Raw genomic sequence first — 17,086 nt, forward strand, 5'->3', positions numbered from 1 at the left:
GTCAAGGCATGGTCAAAGTCTGACCACATTATTGTGGTACTAATCAAACAGTCTCTCTCGAGAGAGAGAGAGAGAGAGAGAGAGAGAGAGAGAGAGAGAGAGAGAGAGAGGGAGAACAAAGGCTGTATTTTTCTGACCCGATTAGCTATGCTTTGCATTGGGACAAGTGGGTAATGGAATATGAATGGGTCATTGACGTCAACACTTTCAAGGAGAAAAGGTACTCATCCAGCAAGCAAATTCAGCTTTCTTGTGGACAAAGATTTTAAAATATAGAATGGTGCTTTATACATTGCCAAGAAATATACAGTTTGTAGGTTCTGATCAAGAGCCAAATAATTTTAGCAATGTGGTGTGATGAGAAATGTAAACTGCAATGGGTCGCTTATGTAATGTGGCAAATAACAACAAATCACGTTTGTTGAGCAGGTTTCACCTCACGAGTAAATTCTAAAAATAACCCACTCAGTTATGGAACATTGGGATTTCTTTGTAATGTTGTAAAATTGATCATTTGAAAATATAAATACTTGGAGAGATTTGTAGAAATGAAGTGTAGCATATTGAAATGACTACCTGGATAAATCATTAAGATTGGTGTATTCACAAACATGGATATTATTAATAATAGCATAATTAAATGTAATTTGACCATATTTGTTGTTTCAGAAGTGTGTGTGTTCCCAATTAATACCCAGGAAGTAGCTCTCATTTTCAGAAAGGTTGGTGACCCCTGGTTACGTAAATTAAATTTTGAAGAAAAAAAAAAAACATTTGACTATGCACTTATTTCGGTTATGTTTATAGAACATAGTGCCTAACACAACAATGATACTTTCTGATCACATCTTACAGCAAAATATTTTTAAATATAATACTAGGCATTTTTTTTTATGTTTTAAAATAGTATAGGACAGTAAATTCCTGTATTTTGGACCAGAATCCACAAACAAAAAAGCAGGAAATGATTAGCCACTGCTTTGGGAACAGTGCGAACGAGTTCACGTGACGTTCAATCTGATTGGTTGACCCACATTCTAAAGCTTATTCCGAGGTTCCTATTGGTTGAAATCTTTTGTTTTGCCCTCCCATGTGCTTCAGACTTCCCCCCAAGTATGTTTTTATAAACAAACCACATTTCTCATCCGTCTGCTGCGCGATTAGTCACGAATGTGTCAAATTGCTCCCTTTGTCGACTCTCTCTTTTTTTCGTAACAAAACATATATTCTTTGGACTCGATTACGTTTTGCAAAGAAACGCGGTACCGCATGTCATAAACAGAAGCCGTTTGTATTGTCTTTATTGTCCAAGACGTCAACGCGTGGTGGGCTTCTTGCTGTGAGCCCAATTTACGCTTCGTACCGTTTTAGTCTTCTTTTTTTTCACCTGATAATCACATTGATCCACAGTGTGTTGGCAGAAAAGAGACTTGACATCGGGAGGTAAGTGGCTAAACGCGGGAAGAAGCTGCAGTGCGCATTTGAGCTGCTGCAATGTTGTGACAGTGCGGAGATAGCCAACATGCTAACTTAAACCAGGCTAGGTCCGAGATAATCGATTAGATCAAGCTGCTCCACTTTATTTTAGATGCAGAGTTGTTGTGTATAATACTAAATTTGAAGTGGTGGTGCTTTTTATTTCTATGTTGAAGCAGGATGCCACAATAGACATGTCCGAACATAACTCTTGCTCTACGTGCTCTGGCTGAGCCAGTAAATGTGACAAAGAAAGCTCATTATTATGAACATTTCAGATCAGTGTTTTTTTTTTTTTCTTCCCGTAGTATTGATTCTATTAGCAGATAAAAATGATCATTGATTTATGGTTTGCAAATGTTGAACTAGCAGAGGTCAATTTTTTTATGTAGTTGTAAATTAAAACCAAGTTGTTATCAAACAAAAGGACAACTCGTATGTCATTAGCATGGATAAATGAATCAAGAAATGTAATTAAGTGTAATAAGGAAATAATATTTTGAAAAATAAAGTAGAATTGTATCATTTCCAACGGCACCCATGGTGACTCATGGGCACCCTATTGTGCCATGGCACCCCAGTTGGAATGGTTTATTCAATAAAATATCATCAGTGCATATACATGATAAGTTTCTTTGCAAGAACCTGATGAGCAAGAATAATGTGGCATCTCTTTCCTTGCTCAGATATGGTGAAGCTGACGAAAGCCAAGACGTTCCAGGCTTACCTGGACTCTTGTCACCGCCGCTACAGCTGTGTGCACTGCCGCGCCCATCTAGCCAACCATGATGATCTAATCTCGAAGGTCAGCTACCACCTTTTTGTTGTATTTATCACGTCACATGACGTGAGCATTTTCAAACGCCAACTACTGTTGCACTATCCCTGAAATTCTGAGATTTCTTCACAGTTCAAGTGTTGTTTGACCTTATAATGCCCTATTTTTGTTTTTGGGGCGGTTAGATTGGGAACATAAGAGAGTAGGACATCCCTTACTATAACAATTATTAATAGTGTGGTGAAACTGGTAAAACTGCACAGACATAAAACCTCAACAATCTTGGCTAGGCTACAGGATAGTCTTGGGAGGGTTTCTTGTTGGTTGATTTGTCTCATTTGTGTTTCCATAATAGTCTTTCCAAGGGAGTCAAGGCAGAGCTTACCTCTTCAACTCTGTGTGAGTATTTTGATTTCAGTTTTACGTTGTACTGACAATATGTCAAACTGGTTCATCTCCATTTAAAAGTGTTCTCATTGGACTAATTCTATATGTAGGTTAAGGATGGAATTGTTATCCCTCTTCATGTAATGTTTGAATGAGTCCAGTTATAGCTTCCAACAGTTTCCCAGTATCAGTATTGACACAAACCTGATACAGCACAGATAATTCGATTTACTCGAGCGGACCTTGAAGTTGGGTGTTAGCCATGCTACTGTTGGGTTAGTAGGTCAGTAAAACACAGGCTGTGACCTTAAGATTGGATGTAATCACTGGGAATAACAGTATCTAGTTTCAGGCTAAATTTGTTGAGGCCTGAAAAGTGTCATTGTTTTAGAGACACCCTCCACACACACACAATCACATTGTTTCAGCAACATGTGACATCTATCTGCCGTTTGATGATTTTCAGGGTGAACATCGGCTGTGGTCCTGCAGAGGAGAGGCTGCTGCTCACGGGACTTCACGCAGTGGCTGATATCTACTGTGAAAACTGTCACACTACCCTGGGCTGGAAATATGTAAGTGTCCACACATGCACACAAGTCAGAAGAGTAAGTTACTGGTAGGCCGGATGAGTTTGAGATTGCAAAACATTTCCTGTCCTTACAACCGACATCTCCTTTTCGCAGGAACAAGCCTTTGAATTGAGTCAGAAGTACAAGGAAGGAAAGTACATCATCGAGCTGTCCCACATGATAAAAGACAACGGCTGGGACTGAGCGGGAAGTCTTCATTGTTCTCCATGACTTTTGTTTTCCAAGTTGCATCCCCTCGTCTTAGCAGGGCTCCAGTGTAGCTTCCCTCATCCCGCGTTGGACCCGTCGCTGTGCCACACTTTCACTCTCCATGGCTTGGCCATGAATAGCATGTGATGCCTTATCTTCCTCCTTTCTTTGTGTGTTTTCCAGCAGCCACAGCAAGGTTTCTGATAATGCAATCCTAATTGCTAGTTGTGCTTGGTGTAGGTGAGAATGACTGTAGGGTTGGTTGGTTATTGGATTTTTAGGCGTGTGTTTGAGTGATGAACCTCTTACCAGTGATCTATAATCAAAGTAGGGTAAAAGCCGGTGCAAGTCATGCAAAAGTGACCCCACCCTAAGTTTACAATGCCGTTTTAGATACATCTGGCCAAGGTGCAGATTCTACAAATGAAAAGATGAAGCAGCATTTATTTTTTAACAATTATGATCATTTCTGTTTTTACATGAAGATAGTAACCTCAGAGTGTCACAAATACAAGTTGGTGAATAGTAATGGTAATCATGCCCATGCACATTCCCTGCAGGCAATTTTAAACCTGAACTATCTTCTGCTTTTAGGTATGTGAGTCTGTGCGTACATGTGAACCTGTTTATTCAGCTCTGTGGGAAATTTGGGAGGCCAAAGAGCACATATTCAGTCAAGTGTGGGCGTGTCAATAGCAAAACTGGCTCTCTGGTAGGTGTCAGATGCTTGAATTTGATCATTTGATTTGGAGTCAATGTGTCTCACAGGGATTGAATTTCAAGTTTGTTTGCAGTGTATGCCTGGAGTTTTACCTGCACAATTAGGATATCCACTGCTTGCTGACATTTTAGAGATCAAGCCTCTTGTGTTTGTGTGCAGTGTAACACTTGAGAGGCCCTTGCAGCTCCATTTACTCAATCATGTTTGAGCAATGCGTGATTAGAATTATAGCATATTTATGGTGATTTTTTTATTGTCTGCTTCTTTTCATTAAAGCATAATTTTAATCTGATCTTTCATTAAAATACAGTCCATCTGTAATGTGTGGTGCTGATTTCCTCATCGATTTGCATGTATGGAGTTTGAACCAATGTCACCAGTCAAATACACAGCTACAAATTATACAGTTAGTCTCAGGTGAATTTGGCTGGCACATTATGCAAAGAAGGCTGATCCAAACACCTCACTGAAAGGCAAAATTGCTGACTAGAACCCAGAACCTTCTCGGTGAGTCAACACTAGGCTGCCAAACAAGCTTTTTATTGAGTTGTATAAAAAAAATTGTGTAGCATGTTAATAGAACTCAAATAAGCAGAAAGGTATAATGCATAATGAACTCTGACCAATCTATTTCAACAGTAATATAAATAAGTACATTTTTTTTACCACGAGGCTCACGCTCTCTATAAAGTTTATTAAAAGTAGTATTTAAAACAAATGTTAACACTACTGGCCGAACTGCAGGTATGCACTTGCAGCAGAATATACCACTATATAAACACTGTTCATTCTACTCACACCATTTAATGTCGTACATCAAACTACTCTAACTAGAGGTATCAATTCAAATCACTAAAAATTGTATTATTCTCTATTATGGTTTACGCGGCCTCCATTACTGGCATTAAAATAGTGCATTTCCACAATTATGGCAGCTCGCACCCCCGAATCCATACAAATGGTTCCTTCCAATTCAGGTGGTCATGTGACTTTTTCCGTTTCGCCATTTTCCCCTTCTGCACCGGTCCTCTTAGCACTCTGTAGCCTATAGCAACACTCCGTTTTAAAACCTGTCCGAGGCTGACGGTGGGATAGAGGTAAACGGTAAGAGAATCTTCTCCCGTCGCTTCTTGGGCCCGTAAATACTGCGAGAATGTCATCCGAGGAGAGCCCCGAGTACTCGCCTTTCTTCGCTGTGATGGGAGCCTCTGCGGCCATGGTCTTCAGTGGTAACTACAGCTGCTTCTTCATTTGACATTTGATGAACGTCCGTAGCTTTGCCTGTCGTGCAGAGCGGATCGATGACCTCCAAAACTTAGCTCCGCGTTTAGTTGAACACGATTGAATTCACTTGGTGGCTACGCTTCCTATAGAGGCTTTGCAGCTGACGTCATCAAGCTACCCACATTAGCTTGGCGGCCATCATGGCGGTCAACTTTTCAGTGCCGGTCAACGACTCACACACGCTTTCTTGTTATATCTGCTGCTATTTGAGCTTAAAAATGCCGGATACCTGCTGTGCTGTTGGATGTAGCAATAGACGAGGCGATAAACCAAATCTTAGCTTCTATAGATTTCCGGCGAACATGAAAAAAACGTGATAAATGGATCGCGGATATTCGTCGTGAACGATGGAAACCTACGATTTACACAAGGATATGCATTGAGGACTTCATATCAGGTATGTAAACAAACTATTCACCCCTGATTTGTTTCACAAAATGTGAAATAATACAATATGGGATGATACAAATATGATTGTTGAAAATGCTGGGTGCATTTTTAGAAAGGCAGCAAGAGCAGCAAGGCAGGGAATGGGATGATTTCTTCAGTTCACCCCCCCGTTTTTATTTTGTGTTTATTTTTTCATGATGCTTGAAAACGTTATCAATGTAAATATTGAATTATATTTATTGGTTAAGTTTTCAAGCCAATCAGATGTGGCATCATGCAAAAATAAACAAATAATAAAAATGGTAGCAACTTGAACAGACAGGTACAGTATCTGAATGATTTCACTCTATTCAGTTTTTTAATATGTCAAGTTATGAAATGCCATTACAAAACAAATCGACGAGGTAATTATAAATATCTGGATATGAGCGTTCAGGCAGGTCGGCTGTTGCAAAATGCTCGGGCGATTTTAGCATGCTTCTCGGTAAAAGGTACGGATCCGTTGTGCCAACAAGGTTCAACTTCTCTCTGTGACGATTCTTGGAGTCTTCATCCAAATGCCTAACTTCGTTGGATAGCAAATCAGCCATAATTCGGAAGAAATCGGTGAAAACGTAGCGCAGAAATCAGACAATCCATACAAACACGTAGGAACGAGCTGACTAGTTGACCGCCAAGATGGCGGCATAACACAAAATCACGTGATAAAATCACGTGACTGCAAAGCCTCTATACTCGCCGGGGATGCGTGTCATTAGGCGGGGGGCGGGTTGCTGCCACCCGGCCTTCATCGAATATGCGAGCGACCACCAACTGATGCTAGCTCGGCTGTCATCGGATGATCACGCAGAATCAATCGGCATTCTGTGATAATGACGATATAGTTAGAAATAATGCAATTGTATATTTCTATACCAACAGATCGGAACCTCCCAGTTTTGAATGAAATCGCACGCTCTAGAGAGGAGGCTGTTTGAGGCCTGATATCATTCGGTGTATGACAGTGAAGGAGAAAACCACACATCCATCCACTCATTCATTCCTGAGGGCCTCATGCTTTACATGCATTGGGCGAGGAACATAGGGTGCACCCAGTGTGCTTCATCCAACTGGATGGAAAGTGGAGGACGCCTTGGTTTTTAATTAATATTTTGACCAAGGGGTGTCAAACTCGTTAGGGCTTAACTCTCTCTACTAAATGAATTCAACCATCCATGCATTCTCTGTTAATCCCACCTGACTTTGGGCAATAGATGGATGGGGTCCAACCTAGAGTAATCATCAGTCAGTCTTAGGACTGACACCATAAAAATGTGCAGTGAATTCACTAATATAACGTTGTTGGGCTAAATTGGAGCTTACTGTCTTGTTTTCTGCCGCAAGCAATAAAAACAGATGATGAGGGGATGCAATGCCCATTAATTAACAAGTGCTCAGAACTGAAATTATATAATTCTTCATCCCACTGCAGCAACTGAGAAGGTGTTATTTGGTTTCAGTGTGTCTAAGCTATAATTGCACTTTTCACACTTTCTGATCACAATGTGTTACATTGTGATTTTTTTTTTTTTTTTTTTAAAGACTGTATTAACAGTTAGCCACATCTTTCTCCTTAAGCTCTAGGCGCGGCATATGGAACAGCAAAGAGCGGCACTGGCATCGCTGCCATGTCGGTGATGAGGCCAGAGCTCATCATGAAGTCCATCATTCCTGTGGTCATGGCGGGTATCATCGCCATCTACGGGCTGGTGGTGGCGGTGCTGATAGCAAACAACATCTCGGAGAGGGTCACTCTCTACAAGTAAGATTCATCACGTACATTTGTCTGTAGACAAGTCGTTATGTTCACTTTTGTAGAGAAACATGTATGACTCATCTCTACCCTCCTCCTAACGACAACAGTCAATCAACATTTTGCATTATGATCATTGCTTGCTCTTTAAGCACACTGCCATGGTCTTTCCTGGTTTATGCCATGTTGTCACCTATCATTTCTGTTTCCTTCAACAGAAGCTTCCTTCATCTAGGCGCCGGTCTGAGCGTAGGCCTGAGCGGTCTGGCGGCCGGCTTCGCCATCGGGATTGTAGGCGACGCCGGCGTGAGAGGTACGGCCCAGCAGCCACGCCTCTTCGTGGGCATGATCTTGATCCTGATCTTCGCCGAGGTGCTGGGGCTTTACGGCCTGATCGTGGCTCTTATCCTATCTACAAAATAAGCGTCCGCACCAGCGTCATTTCATTCATTCCACATCGAAGCAGCGAGAACAAATAGATTTTCACCAACTTCCATAACACCAAGAAGGCCTGACAAGATGGGATGGCAAGTGAAGGCGTGTTGCCGTTGGACCTGGCAGTTGTGTCATCAATAATTGTGATCTGTCCAAATTGTATTTTCCGAGCCATCCAGTTGTCAGGTGCGGTGTACAGAGTGGGCATGAAGATGAAGTGTTGGTTGTTGTGGGATGATGTGTGGACAGTCTGCCTGATGTGTTGTCTGATCTTATCCTGTACAGTGGTCACCCCTTGTAAATGTAGTAATCGGTCTGTGCTGTGCTGAGTATCAACGTTCACCACCACCCCCCAACCCCCACCCTACTTTAATTTCTGCTTATGTCACTCTTATCCGACACTACAGCGGAATTGTGCACATCAGTATTTTTTGTTTGTTTTAATGTTCTTTTTGGGGACCATTTTTGAATCACAGCAGTGAAGAGCTGTCAACTATTTTTTTTATTTGCTATTTATGGAACGCTATGAAGATTTAATGAAACTGTCTAAATGGAGTACTGTTTATTAAATACCCTATATACATTAAAAGATATAAATTATCTGTGTATAGTTAGAGTAACTGCACTGTCGGTAATTGTTCTAAGTGCTTGAAATTCCTCTGGATGTAGTGTGATTTATTCATGGAGGATGTCCACATGTTAATATGAAATTGAAAGTGTGTGTGATCTGACTGCATCATGTGTGCAAGTGAATTTATGTTTACTATGGCATCTTCAAACTCTATTATTGTCATCCTGTAGTGCTGCTGTCTTGGTTTTGTTTGTTTCAAGGTCACTGTTCAACTGTGCTATAGTCAGATTTCCAAATAAAACTCATCCTCCTCCAGAACATTGTGGTCAAGATATTTCCTTAAAAAAAATGAGTCGCATCAAGCCTTTGGATATTTAAAATATTTTTTAGAAAGAACACTGTCCGTAAATGAATTATTTTTTTTAAAAAAATTATCAGATAAAATTTACCAACAAAGTCGTTTTTGCTGTAGTGTGTCTGAAAGGAAATATAGATTAACGTGTTTTGCTCAAATTGTGACGTTAACTGTCACTTCAGAGCCCCGGAATACGATATTAATATATTCAATATCACACTGATTTCCCTTTACACTTTAGGTCAATTATAATACATTATATTTTAGGATGTACGACCAATTTATGAAGACATATTTGTATAAAAATATATAATAGTGCACAACTGAATGACTATTACGTTTATATTTATTTACGTTTCGTTTCCTTTGAAAACATCCGGAAAGGGAAGACGCAAAGTGATGACTGACCTCCATATCCGCTTGCATGTTATTGTTTGCGATCACGCTGTAAGAAAATCGGGTCACGCCAAAATAGAAAGCATATAAATTCCTTCGTCGTCTCTGGATATGCGCTTTTAATGAAGATTCTTACTTCACTTGCCAACAGCCAGGTAATGTTGATGCTACGATGCTAGTAGCCCACCAAAGCTAACTAGCGTGTATGTTTGCTCTGCACGTTCATGTTATAAGGAAAACCAAAAATCGCCGTTAGTTTAGTTCGAATAACGGCCAAAATAACTCAAATGTGTCAATGTTACATTTTAAAAAGCTTCTATAGCTCATCGAAATGATTGCGAGTAAGCGATAGCTGCTCACTCGGTTCGATGGTTGTAAAAATAGAATCAATTGGGCAAAAAAATACATCACGTCAAATCGTCGTTGTTCGGAGTCACAATGTTTCAATCATCCAGAACATTTGTGTCGTGAAATAGTTTTAAACCTCATCTAAAATTGCAATCACGTAAATGCAGACGATTAATACCAGCACGATCAGATGATTAACATCATGATTAAAAATCATCTGCTCCTGCGACAGCTGGACAGATGCAGTTTGACACCATTGCATCTCCATTCAACGTGACCGTCAAGTGAAAGTCAAGCTGCCATGTCCAGACGAGGCAGAAACAGCGGCGCTTGGCGATATGTTTGGGGTGGAATACGTCGAGATGCTGATGCAAGAGCGCTTGTCTTGGCCTCGGAAAGTGATGGATGGGGCTATGAACGCCTGGAGGTTAGCACTCATCTGTTGTTTTTTGCAGCAGCGACTGAAAGTCCGAAGCAATGTATGGCATTTATTATCTCTGCGTTCCTGTCTCTCCTACGCTCTTAAGTACAGCGATTCGGATTCGGAGGCCGACTACTCGGCGGTGATGGTCCCTCCAGTGCCCAGCGCTGTGCCTGTGACGGGAGAGTCTTACTGTGGCTGCGACTACCAAGCCGAGACTATCCATCATCGGCGAGGTTTTTACCAAGTCAAAGACTGTCACTGTGGAGAGGATGATCAAGGTATAGTGTAATGTGAGATGCTTTATTGCATCATTTAAATTTGGACTGATTTGACGATTTTAGATTTTGACTGGGTTTGGGATGCCGGCAGCCGATCAACAGCAACGTTACTGAGCTGCGACAATCGCGAAGTCAACTTTCACTCCGAGTACAGCTGCGGCACGGCTGCAATTCGGGGTTCCAAGGAGCTCGCGGAAGGGCAGCACTTTTGGGAAATCAAGATGACGTCCCCCGTTTATGGAACAGACATGGTATGCACACATGCTGGAATCATGGAAACCATTTTTTCTTAATTATGAAGCTCAAATGGGTTTGTTTTCTATACTGTCACTGCCCAGATGGTTGGAATCGGTACTTCTGATGTCAACCTCGACAAATACAGGCATTCGTTCTGCAGCCTTTTGGGGAAGGATGTGGACAGCTGGGGTTTGTCTTACACTGGTAAAAACCTCCATTCTGAACAAAACTAATACAAGCATGCATGTTGATTTAGCACAAAATCCAAGCTATCAATAGTTCTTGATACAGGTATAAATGTCTAATGTCCTATTTTGACAGGCTTGTTGCATCATAAAGGAGACAAGATGAACTTCTCCTCTCGGTTTGGCCAGGGCTCCATTATTGGGGTTCATCTGGACACGTGGCACGGCACGCTTACATTCTTTAAAAATCGCAAGTGCATAGGTAAGTTGACGAGATCAAAGTGGGATATTTTGTGTGTGACGTCATTCAATAAATCATAAGACAGTAAATGTCTTTATTGTCCAACTAGGTGTTGCTGCCACAGATCTCCACAACAAAAGGTTTTACCCGATGGCGTGCTCCACAGCAGCCAAAAGCAGCATGAAGGTGATCCGATCCTGCTCTGCGCCCACCTCCCTTTTATACCTGTGCTGCGCTCGCCTTCGCCAGCTCCTGCCGGACTGTACAGACGCCCTGGACGTCTTACCCCTTCCCCCGGGGCTTCGTCACCTGCTGCACAACAAGCTGGGTTGGCTGCTCAATATCCACGGCGGCGGCGCAGACGAAACCGCAGACACCCCCGAACGTTCCCCGTGCTTGCCCGTCCCTCCCTCGGCCGGCCCGTCGTCCTCTGAGAGCGACTCGGAAGGTTGTACGTCCGACCCCGAGGCCTGCCAGAGGAAGAGGTGCCGCTGGACTTGACTAGCGGCGTGAAACGTAACCAGAGGGGAACGGTCTTCTCATGCCATCACTCACACGGTATCCAAAGCAGGACTACTGTAGCAAAAGACGTCAACTGTAGATATCTCTTGCCATTTGTGAACAGGGATTTGGTTTTAATATGAGGACGTATTGTCGAGTGTAACACTGAAGTCTCAAACATGGCGATATTTTGGTGGCCATTTTGACGTGTGTCGCTCGGAATAAGCCATGCAGCTATCTTTTTTGTGTGGTATGCAAATAGTGCATATTCTTAAACTCAATGCAATCATTTTATCAAAATAATCATCTATCTTGCCGTCTGGAAATTTGGTTATATTATTGGTCAAATTAAGAATAACTTTTGAGTGCACTTCGTTTAAATGTTCCAAATGAAGGACCAACATATTTATTACTCTGGTCATAAGTGTTACAATCATCTACCTTTATTTACTGTTGCATCTTGTTGACAACTTTTTAATTTTTTTCTATACACCTTAGTCACCCTTTTAACACTTAGGTCATTTTTTCTATAAACCTCTAAAAGGTAGAATATTCTGTCACTTAAGGTTCTCATGTTTATGAACTAGAAACACTCCATTTTTTAAAATTGTGAAATAGTTTGCAAAAAACATTTAAAACCGAAAACTCATGCACATGCCTCAAGACCATCATGACAATGTTTTTGTCCTTTTTGAATAAAGTTGAATTGTCTGTTACAATGCAACAAGAGTTGGCAATAGTACCGGAACGCCTGTTTCCACTGTTTGCTAAATGACTATTTCCCCCTGCAGATCTGATAGGTGTAACTTGCTGTTATTTTTGTGGTCTTTAACTCTATTTGTCTTTTACTGATGCATCCATGCACTTACTATTGTGTAATTTGATAATTAAAAACAAGGAAGAAACGTACCATTCTTACTTAACTATTAAGATATTTGAAGGTCTTTCACTTGCCTTTTTTCATCAGCATGATTTTCAGATGAAAATAAAGTGAATGCTGAATATGCACAAACATGTTTTCTTTTGTGTACAGTAATTATCACAGCCACCTACTTTCCATCGTTTGTATGTGTTTTATGTATGTTCCTAAGAGTTAAAAATGTATAATTAATTAATTGATGAATTACGGGGATATATTATGGTAAACGGGAGGGAGGGGGGGGGGCACGCAATACCACAAGTATCAGGAGGGTGGCAGTAATGCACAGCAAGACGGTTGCTCGCTGCACCGGAATGTAAAGAAGAAGTATAGGAACCAATGTTCGTTTCATGCGGAGCATTTTACCGACGGACCACGATTCCGGAAGTCACGCGTTATGTTTGCGGAGGTCAATTGAATTGGTTTTACCCATCATAAACATCCAGGTAATTCGCTTTGAATATATAGTTAATAAAAAGCGCACCATGGCTCCATAATTAACAAACGAGTTTAGATAGAGATTGCTGCAAAGTTAATATTATTGGTTTTGCAATTAATAACAGACTGCTGTGTGGCATCTCCTCCACAGGTCACACAGCCATGGTGAAGAAAAAGCGTGTTCGTCTCATAGCAGAGATGGCTCGGAAGATCCGCGCCTACCGCGAGCTGAAGAACCGACCCCGGGACTCGCAAAAGTACGCCCTCGATTACGACACCATGAAGCGGCCTCACACGGGGAAGATGCTCCCCGTACTGGCTTGGCAGGATGTCCGCCGCGAGAGTCGCTTGTTCTCTCTGCTGGCGGGTATGCGGATGTTCGGAGTGGGCCGTGTGTTCACTCGCAAGTCGTGGCTGGAGGACCACACGGATCCCAGTTACTGGCAGATCACCAAAGTCAAGGTGGACTACACGGCTGAGGTACGAGCATTCATCTCATTTAGTCTTGTGAGAATATTGTGATGGACTTAACACTGTCAGAAGTGCTGACCCACATTTCAAATATTTTTTTCCAATTCAATGTTTATCATCTAGGACATGGATCATGGGAAAGCCTGGGGCATCCTCACTTATAAAGGTAAGTCATCCAAGTATTGTAAATTCAAGCTATAACACATTTGCCAGTCACAATTAGCTACTTCTATTTATTGCACATCCTTTTAAGCACCTTTTCGAGTGAAGTGGTGCTTTACTGATTATGTTGCTTACATACTGCATACATTTATGGCCAAACACTCATCACAAATCATCCACAAATCAACAATAATTCATCTTAATCAAATGTTTATTTGACAGGAAAAGAGGAGAAAGAGGTCAAAGAAATCGACAAAGTGATGTACCACGACTGGCGCCTCGTCCCCAAGCACATGGAGCAACAATTTAAGGACTTTGTGCCCCTTCCTGAGCCGCCCGTGCGCTATGTCCCTTACCCTCCGCTGCTGCGCGCCATGAAGCTGGCGCGGCACAAGCAAACGGAAGGCACCATCCTGGCGGAGGAGCCTCTAATGCCTTTAGAAAGGGAAGTGGTGCTCACCAAAGACTTTTTCCGGAGTCAAGACCAAGGAAAAAAGGAGAGACTGGAGACAGCTGTGTGATGTCTACGATTGTCAAAGTGAAGGACAAGAACCAATTGGTAATTCTACCATCAGAAACAAATGGTAGCGCTGTTTCATGTGTAAAATGACTTGTTAAATATCTTAATAAAATGTGATTAAATGTGTGTAGTAAACTGTGTCTTTCAAAATCATGTCCTAACAGATTTTACCAATTTACTAGTGTGTGGAAAGAGGATGGGGATGCATCTCAAAATGGAATAGATGGAGCACGTGATCTCTTAAAAAAGAAAAAGTCTTATGTGTAGAATAAATTGAAATTCTGGGGGGAAAAAGTTATGTAAAATAATTGCAAAAACTTAAAAGTACCGCAGCTTTACCCTGCCTGTTGATCGTTTGGCTTATTCGCCATGAAACCATACCTTCCATGCAAGTGAGGGTTCCATAGTGTTATATCAGCTCAGTGGCTCTAGTGGTAGAGTGTCCGCCCTCAGACTGGAAGGTTGTGGGTTCAAACCCTGACCGGGTCATACTGAATATACAGAACAAAGGTACTTCTGATTTTTTCATTATTTGATTCATATTCATTATGATCAGCATATTAAGCATGGGGAAAAAATCCACGTGCGCTTATCTTGCTGCAAGGACTCCAAACACGTCAATCAAATAATCAAAAATCATGGTCAAAGCTTCACGGAAAGTGAAAAGTGCCACACCCGCCTTTCCTAATAAAGTGGGCTGTTATTAGGTACACTTGAAAATGGCGGTGTACCTAATGGAGTGTCCGTGTGATTCCCTCGTTAAGTGCACCTGCGTGAAAAGTTTTAGCTTCTGCGGAACGTGAAAGGAGCTAAATCTTTTCACGCAGGTGTGTTTAACGAGGGTCACTTGGAAAACATATTGGAACGCGGCCCCGAGGACTAGAGCTTGACACCTGTGACCTTTGACCATGATATTTCCCTAATAAAGTGGCCTATTAGGTACACTTGAAAATGGCGGGGTGCCTAATGGAGTGTCCGTGTGATTCCCTCGTTAAGTGCACCTGCGTGAAAAGTTTTAGCTTCTGCGGAACGTGAAAGGAGCTAAATCTTTTCACGCAGGTGTGTTTAACGAGGGTCACTTGGAAAACATATTGGAACGCGGCCCCGAGGACTAGAGCTTGACGCCTGTGACCTTTGGCCATGATATTTCCCTAATAAAGTGGCCTGTTATTAGGTACACTTGAAAATGGCGGTGTACCTAATGGAGTGTCCGTGTGATTCCCTCGTTAAGTGCACCTGCGTGAAAAGTTTTAGCTTCTGCGGAACGTGAAAGGAGCTAAATCTTTTCACGCAGGTGTGTTTAACGAGGGTCACTTGGAAAACATATTGGAACGCGGCCCCGAGGACTAGAGCTTGACACCTGTGACCTTTGACCATGATATTTCCCTAATAAAGTGGCCTGTTATTAGGTACACTTGAAAATGGCGGTGTACCTAATGGAGTGTCCGTGTGATTCCCTCGTTAAGTGCACCTGCGTGAAAAGTTTTAGCTTCTGCGGAACGTGAAAGGAGCTAAATCTTTTCACGCAGGTGTGTTTAACGAGGGTCACTTGGAAAACATATTGGAACGCGGCCCCGAGGACTAGAGCTTGACACCTGTGACCTTTGACCATGATATTTCCCTAATAAAATGGCCTGTTATTAGGTACACTTGAAAATGGCGGTGTACCTAATGGAGTGTCCGTGTGATTCCCTCGTTAAGTGCACCTGCGTGAAAAGTTTTAGCTTCTGCGGAACGTGAAAGGAGCTAAATCTTTTCACGCAGGTGTGTTTAACGAGGGTCACTTGGAAAACATATTGGAACGCGGCCCCGAGGACTAGAGCTTGACGCCTGTGACCTTTGGCCATGATATTTCCCTAATAAAATGGCCTGTTATTAGGTACACTTGAAAATGGCGGTGTACCTAATGGAGTGTCCGTGTGATTCCCTCGTTAAGTGCACCTGCGTGAAAAGTTTTAGCTTCTGCGGAACGTGAAAGGAGCTAAATCTTTTCACGCAGGTGTGTTTAACGAGGGTAACTTGGAAAACATATTGGAACGCGGCCCCTTGAGGACTGGAGGTCGACACCCCTGGTGTAAGTGAAAAGTGACACACCCGCCCTCACCCCCACTTTCTGATTGGCTGGTTGATCTGTGACATCACTCGGACACTCCATTAGGTACACCGCCATTTGTAGGTGTACCTAATCACAGGCCACTTCATTAGGGAAAAATCATGGTCAAAGCTTAATTGAAAGTGAAAAGTGCCACACCCGCCCTCACCCCCACTTTCTGATTGGCTGGTTGATCTATGACGTCACTCGGACACTCCATTAGGTACACCGCCATTTTCAGGTGTACCTAATAACAGGCCAGTTCATTAGGGAAAAATCATGGCCAAAGCTTAAATGAAAGTGAAAAGTGCCACACCCGCCCTCACCCCCACTTTCTGATTGGCTGTTTGATCAGTGACGTCATTGGGACACTCTATTAGGTACACTGCCATTTTCAGGTTCGTTCGCGAAGATTCACGAGTGAGTGACAGACTGCTATGCCAGCCGACACACGTTATGCCAACATTGATGTTTTAATTTTGTATTTGTCTGATTGTAGTTGATGGTGTTATTATGGTGTTAGGTTGAAAAAAAAAATCCGTTATGCCGACATGTCATTTTGGGGGACACCAACTCATATAACAACGTAAAACACATACATACATACATACATACATACATACATACATACATACATACAAAGCAGTTAACCAAATGTCAGATTTTTGTTTTAATTGGCGAATATAAAAACAAGGAATAAAACACCAGACAAGTTTTAACATAAATGTTTATTAAAATAATAATAATAATAATAATAAAAGTACATTTCAAACCAGCAATCTATTGTGAAATTGCAGTAGATATATTGGATAACAATATTTGGGCGTATATATGCATACACGTTATTTAAAAACTACTATAAGTGTTATAAAATAAAGATTACGCAAAGAGAAGCATAATCTC

The 17,086-nt window shown here is 41.8% G+C and overlaps 4 protein-coding genes across 4 annotated transcripts; all 4 read left to right on the forward strand.

The window, feature by feature from the left end:
- Positions 1 to 1,096: 1,096 nt before the first annotated feature.
- Positions 1,097 to 4,465, forward strand: ypel3 (yippee-like 3). Its single transcript, XM_037257038.1, has 5 exons — positions 1,097 to 1,443; positions 2,163 to 2,281; positions 2,610 to 2,653; positions 3,108 to 3,216; positions 3,328 to 4,465. Exons 2-5 carry the CDS (start codon positions 2,165 to 2,167, stop codon positions 3,415 to 3,417), a joined length of 360 nt encoding a protein of 119 aa, XP_037112933.1. The 5' UTR covers positions 1,097 to 1,443; positions 2,163 to 2,164; the 3' UTR covers positions 3,418 to 4,465.
- A 662-nt stretch (positions 4,466 to 5,127) lies between these two features.
- On the forward strand, positions 5,128 to 8,934 carry atp6v0ca (ATPase H+ transporting V0 subunit ca). The gene is made up of 3 exons (XM_037257036.1): positions 5,128 to 5,373; positions 7,436 to 7,619; positions 7,829 to 8,934. Exons 1-3 carry the CDS (start codon positions 5,298 to 5,300, stop codon positions 8,031 to 8,033), a joined length of 465 nt encoding a protein of 154 aa, XP_037112931.1. The 5' UTR covers positions 5,128 to 5,297; the 3' UTR covers positions 8,034 to 8,934.
- Positions 8,935 to 9,351: 417 nt separating this feature from the next.
- spsb3a (splA/ryanodine receptor domain and SOCS box containing 3a) lies at positions 9,352 to 12,574 on the forward strand. Its single transcript, XM_037256915.1, has 7 exons — positions 9,352 to 9,522; positions 9,948 to 10,142; positions 10,243 to 10,417; positions 10,481 to 10,668; positions 10,756 to 10,858; positions 10,976 to 11,101; positions 11,190 to 12,574. Exons 2-7 carry the CDS (start codon positions 10,017 to 10,019, stop codon positions 11,579 to 11,581), a joined length of 1,110 nt encoding a protein of 369 aa, XP_037112810.1. The 5' UTR covers positions 9,352 to 9,522; positions 9,948 to 10,016; the 3' UTR covers positions 11,582 to 12,574.
- Positions 12,575 to 12,834: 260 nt separating this feature from the next.
- mrps34 (mitochondrial ribosomal protein S34) lies at positions 12,835 to 14,223 on the forward strand. The gene is made up of 4 exons (XM_037256916.1): positions 12,835 to 12,946; positions 13,090 to 13,418; positions 13,533 to 13,575; positions 13,794 to 14,223. Exons 2-4 carry the CDS (start codon positions 13,101 to 13,103, stop codon positions 14,090 to 14,092), a joined length of 660 nt encoding a protein of 219 aa, XP_037112811.1. The 5' UTR covers positions 12,835 to 12,946; positions 13,090 to 13,100; the 3' UTR covers positions 14,093 to 14,223.
- The last annotated feature ends 2,863 nt before the right edge of the window (positions 14,224 to 17,086 follow it).

This window comes from Syngnathus acus, chromosome 8 (genome assembly GCF_901709675.1).
Source record: "Syngnathus acus chromosome 8, fSynAcu1.2, whole genome shotgun sequence".
NCBI lineage: Eukaryota > Metazoa > Chordata > Actinopteri > Syngnathiformes > Syngnathidae > Syngnathus > Syngnathus acus.

What these genes read in the sequence shown, in the direction of transcription:
- atp6v0ca (XM_037257036.1), top strand. Translation starts at nt 5,298, where the DNA reads ATGTCATCCGAGGAGAGCCCCGAGTACTCGCCTTTCTTCGCTGTGATG. An exon ending in TGCGGCCATGGTCTTCAGTG is followed by an intron (nt 5,374 to 7,435) that starts GTAACTACAGCT and finishes TTTCTCCTTAAG; the next exon opens with CTCTAGGCGCGGCATATGGA. An exon ending in GAGAGGGTCACTCTCTACAA is followed by an intron (nt 7,620 to 7,828) that starts GTAAGATTCATC and finishes TTCCTTCAACAG; the next exon opens with AAGCTTCCTTCATCTAGGCG.
- mrps34 (XM_037256916.1), top strand. Translation starts at nt 13,101, where the DNA reads ATGGTGAAGAAAAAGCGTGTTCGTCTCATAGCAGAGATGGCTCGGAAG. An exon ending in AGGTGGACTACACGGCTGAG is followed by an intron (nt 13,419 to 13,532) that starts GTACGAGCATTC and finishes TTTATCATCTAG; the next exon opens with GACATGGATCATGGGAAAGC. An exon ending in GGGCATCCTCACTTATAAAG is followed by an intron (nt 13,576 to 13,793) that starts GTAAGTCATCCA and finishes TTTATTTGACAG; the next exon opens with GAAAAGAGGAGAAAGAGGTC.
- spsb3a (XM_037256915.1), top strand. Translation starts at nt 10,017, where the DNA reads ATGTCCAGACGAGGCAGAAACAGCGGCGCTTGGCGATATGTTTGGGGT. An exon ending in GGGGCTATGAACGCCTGGAG is followed by an intron (nt 10,143 to 10,242) that starts GTTAGCACTCAT and finishes TACGCTCTTAAG; the next exon opens with TACAGCGATTCGGATTCGGA. An exon ending in CCGTTTATGGAACAGACATG is followed by an intron (nt 10,669 to 10,755) that starts GTATGCACACAT and finishes GTCACTGCCCAG; the next exon opens with ATGGTTGGAATCGGTACTTC.
- ypel3 (XM_037257038.1), top strand. Translation starts at nt 2,165, where the DNA reads ATGGTGAAGCTGACGAAAGCCAAGACGTTCCAGGCTTACCTGGACTCT. An exon ending in ATGATGATCTAATCTCGAAG is followed by an intron (nt 2,282 to 2,609) that starts GTCAGCTACCAC and finishes TTTCCATAATAG; the next exon opens with TCTTTCCAAGGGAGTCAAGG. An exon ending in CTACCCTGGGCTGGAAATAT is followed by an intron (nt 3,217 to 3,327) that starts GTAAGTGTCCAC and finishes TCCTTTTCGCAG; the next exon opens with GAACAAGCCTTTGAATTGAG.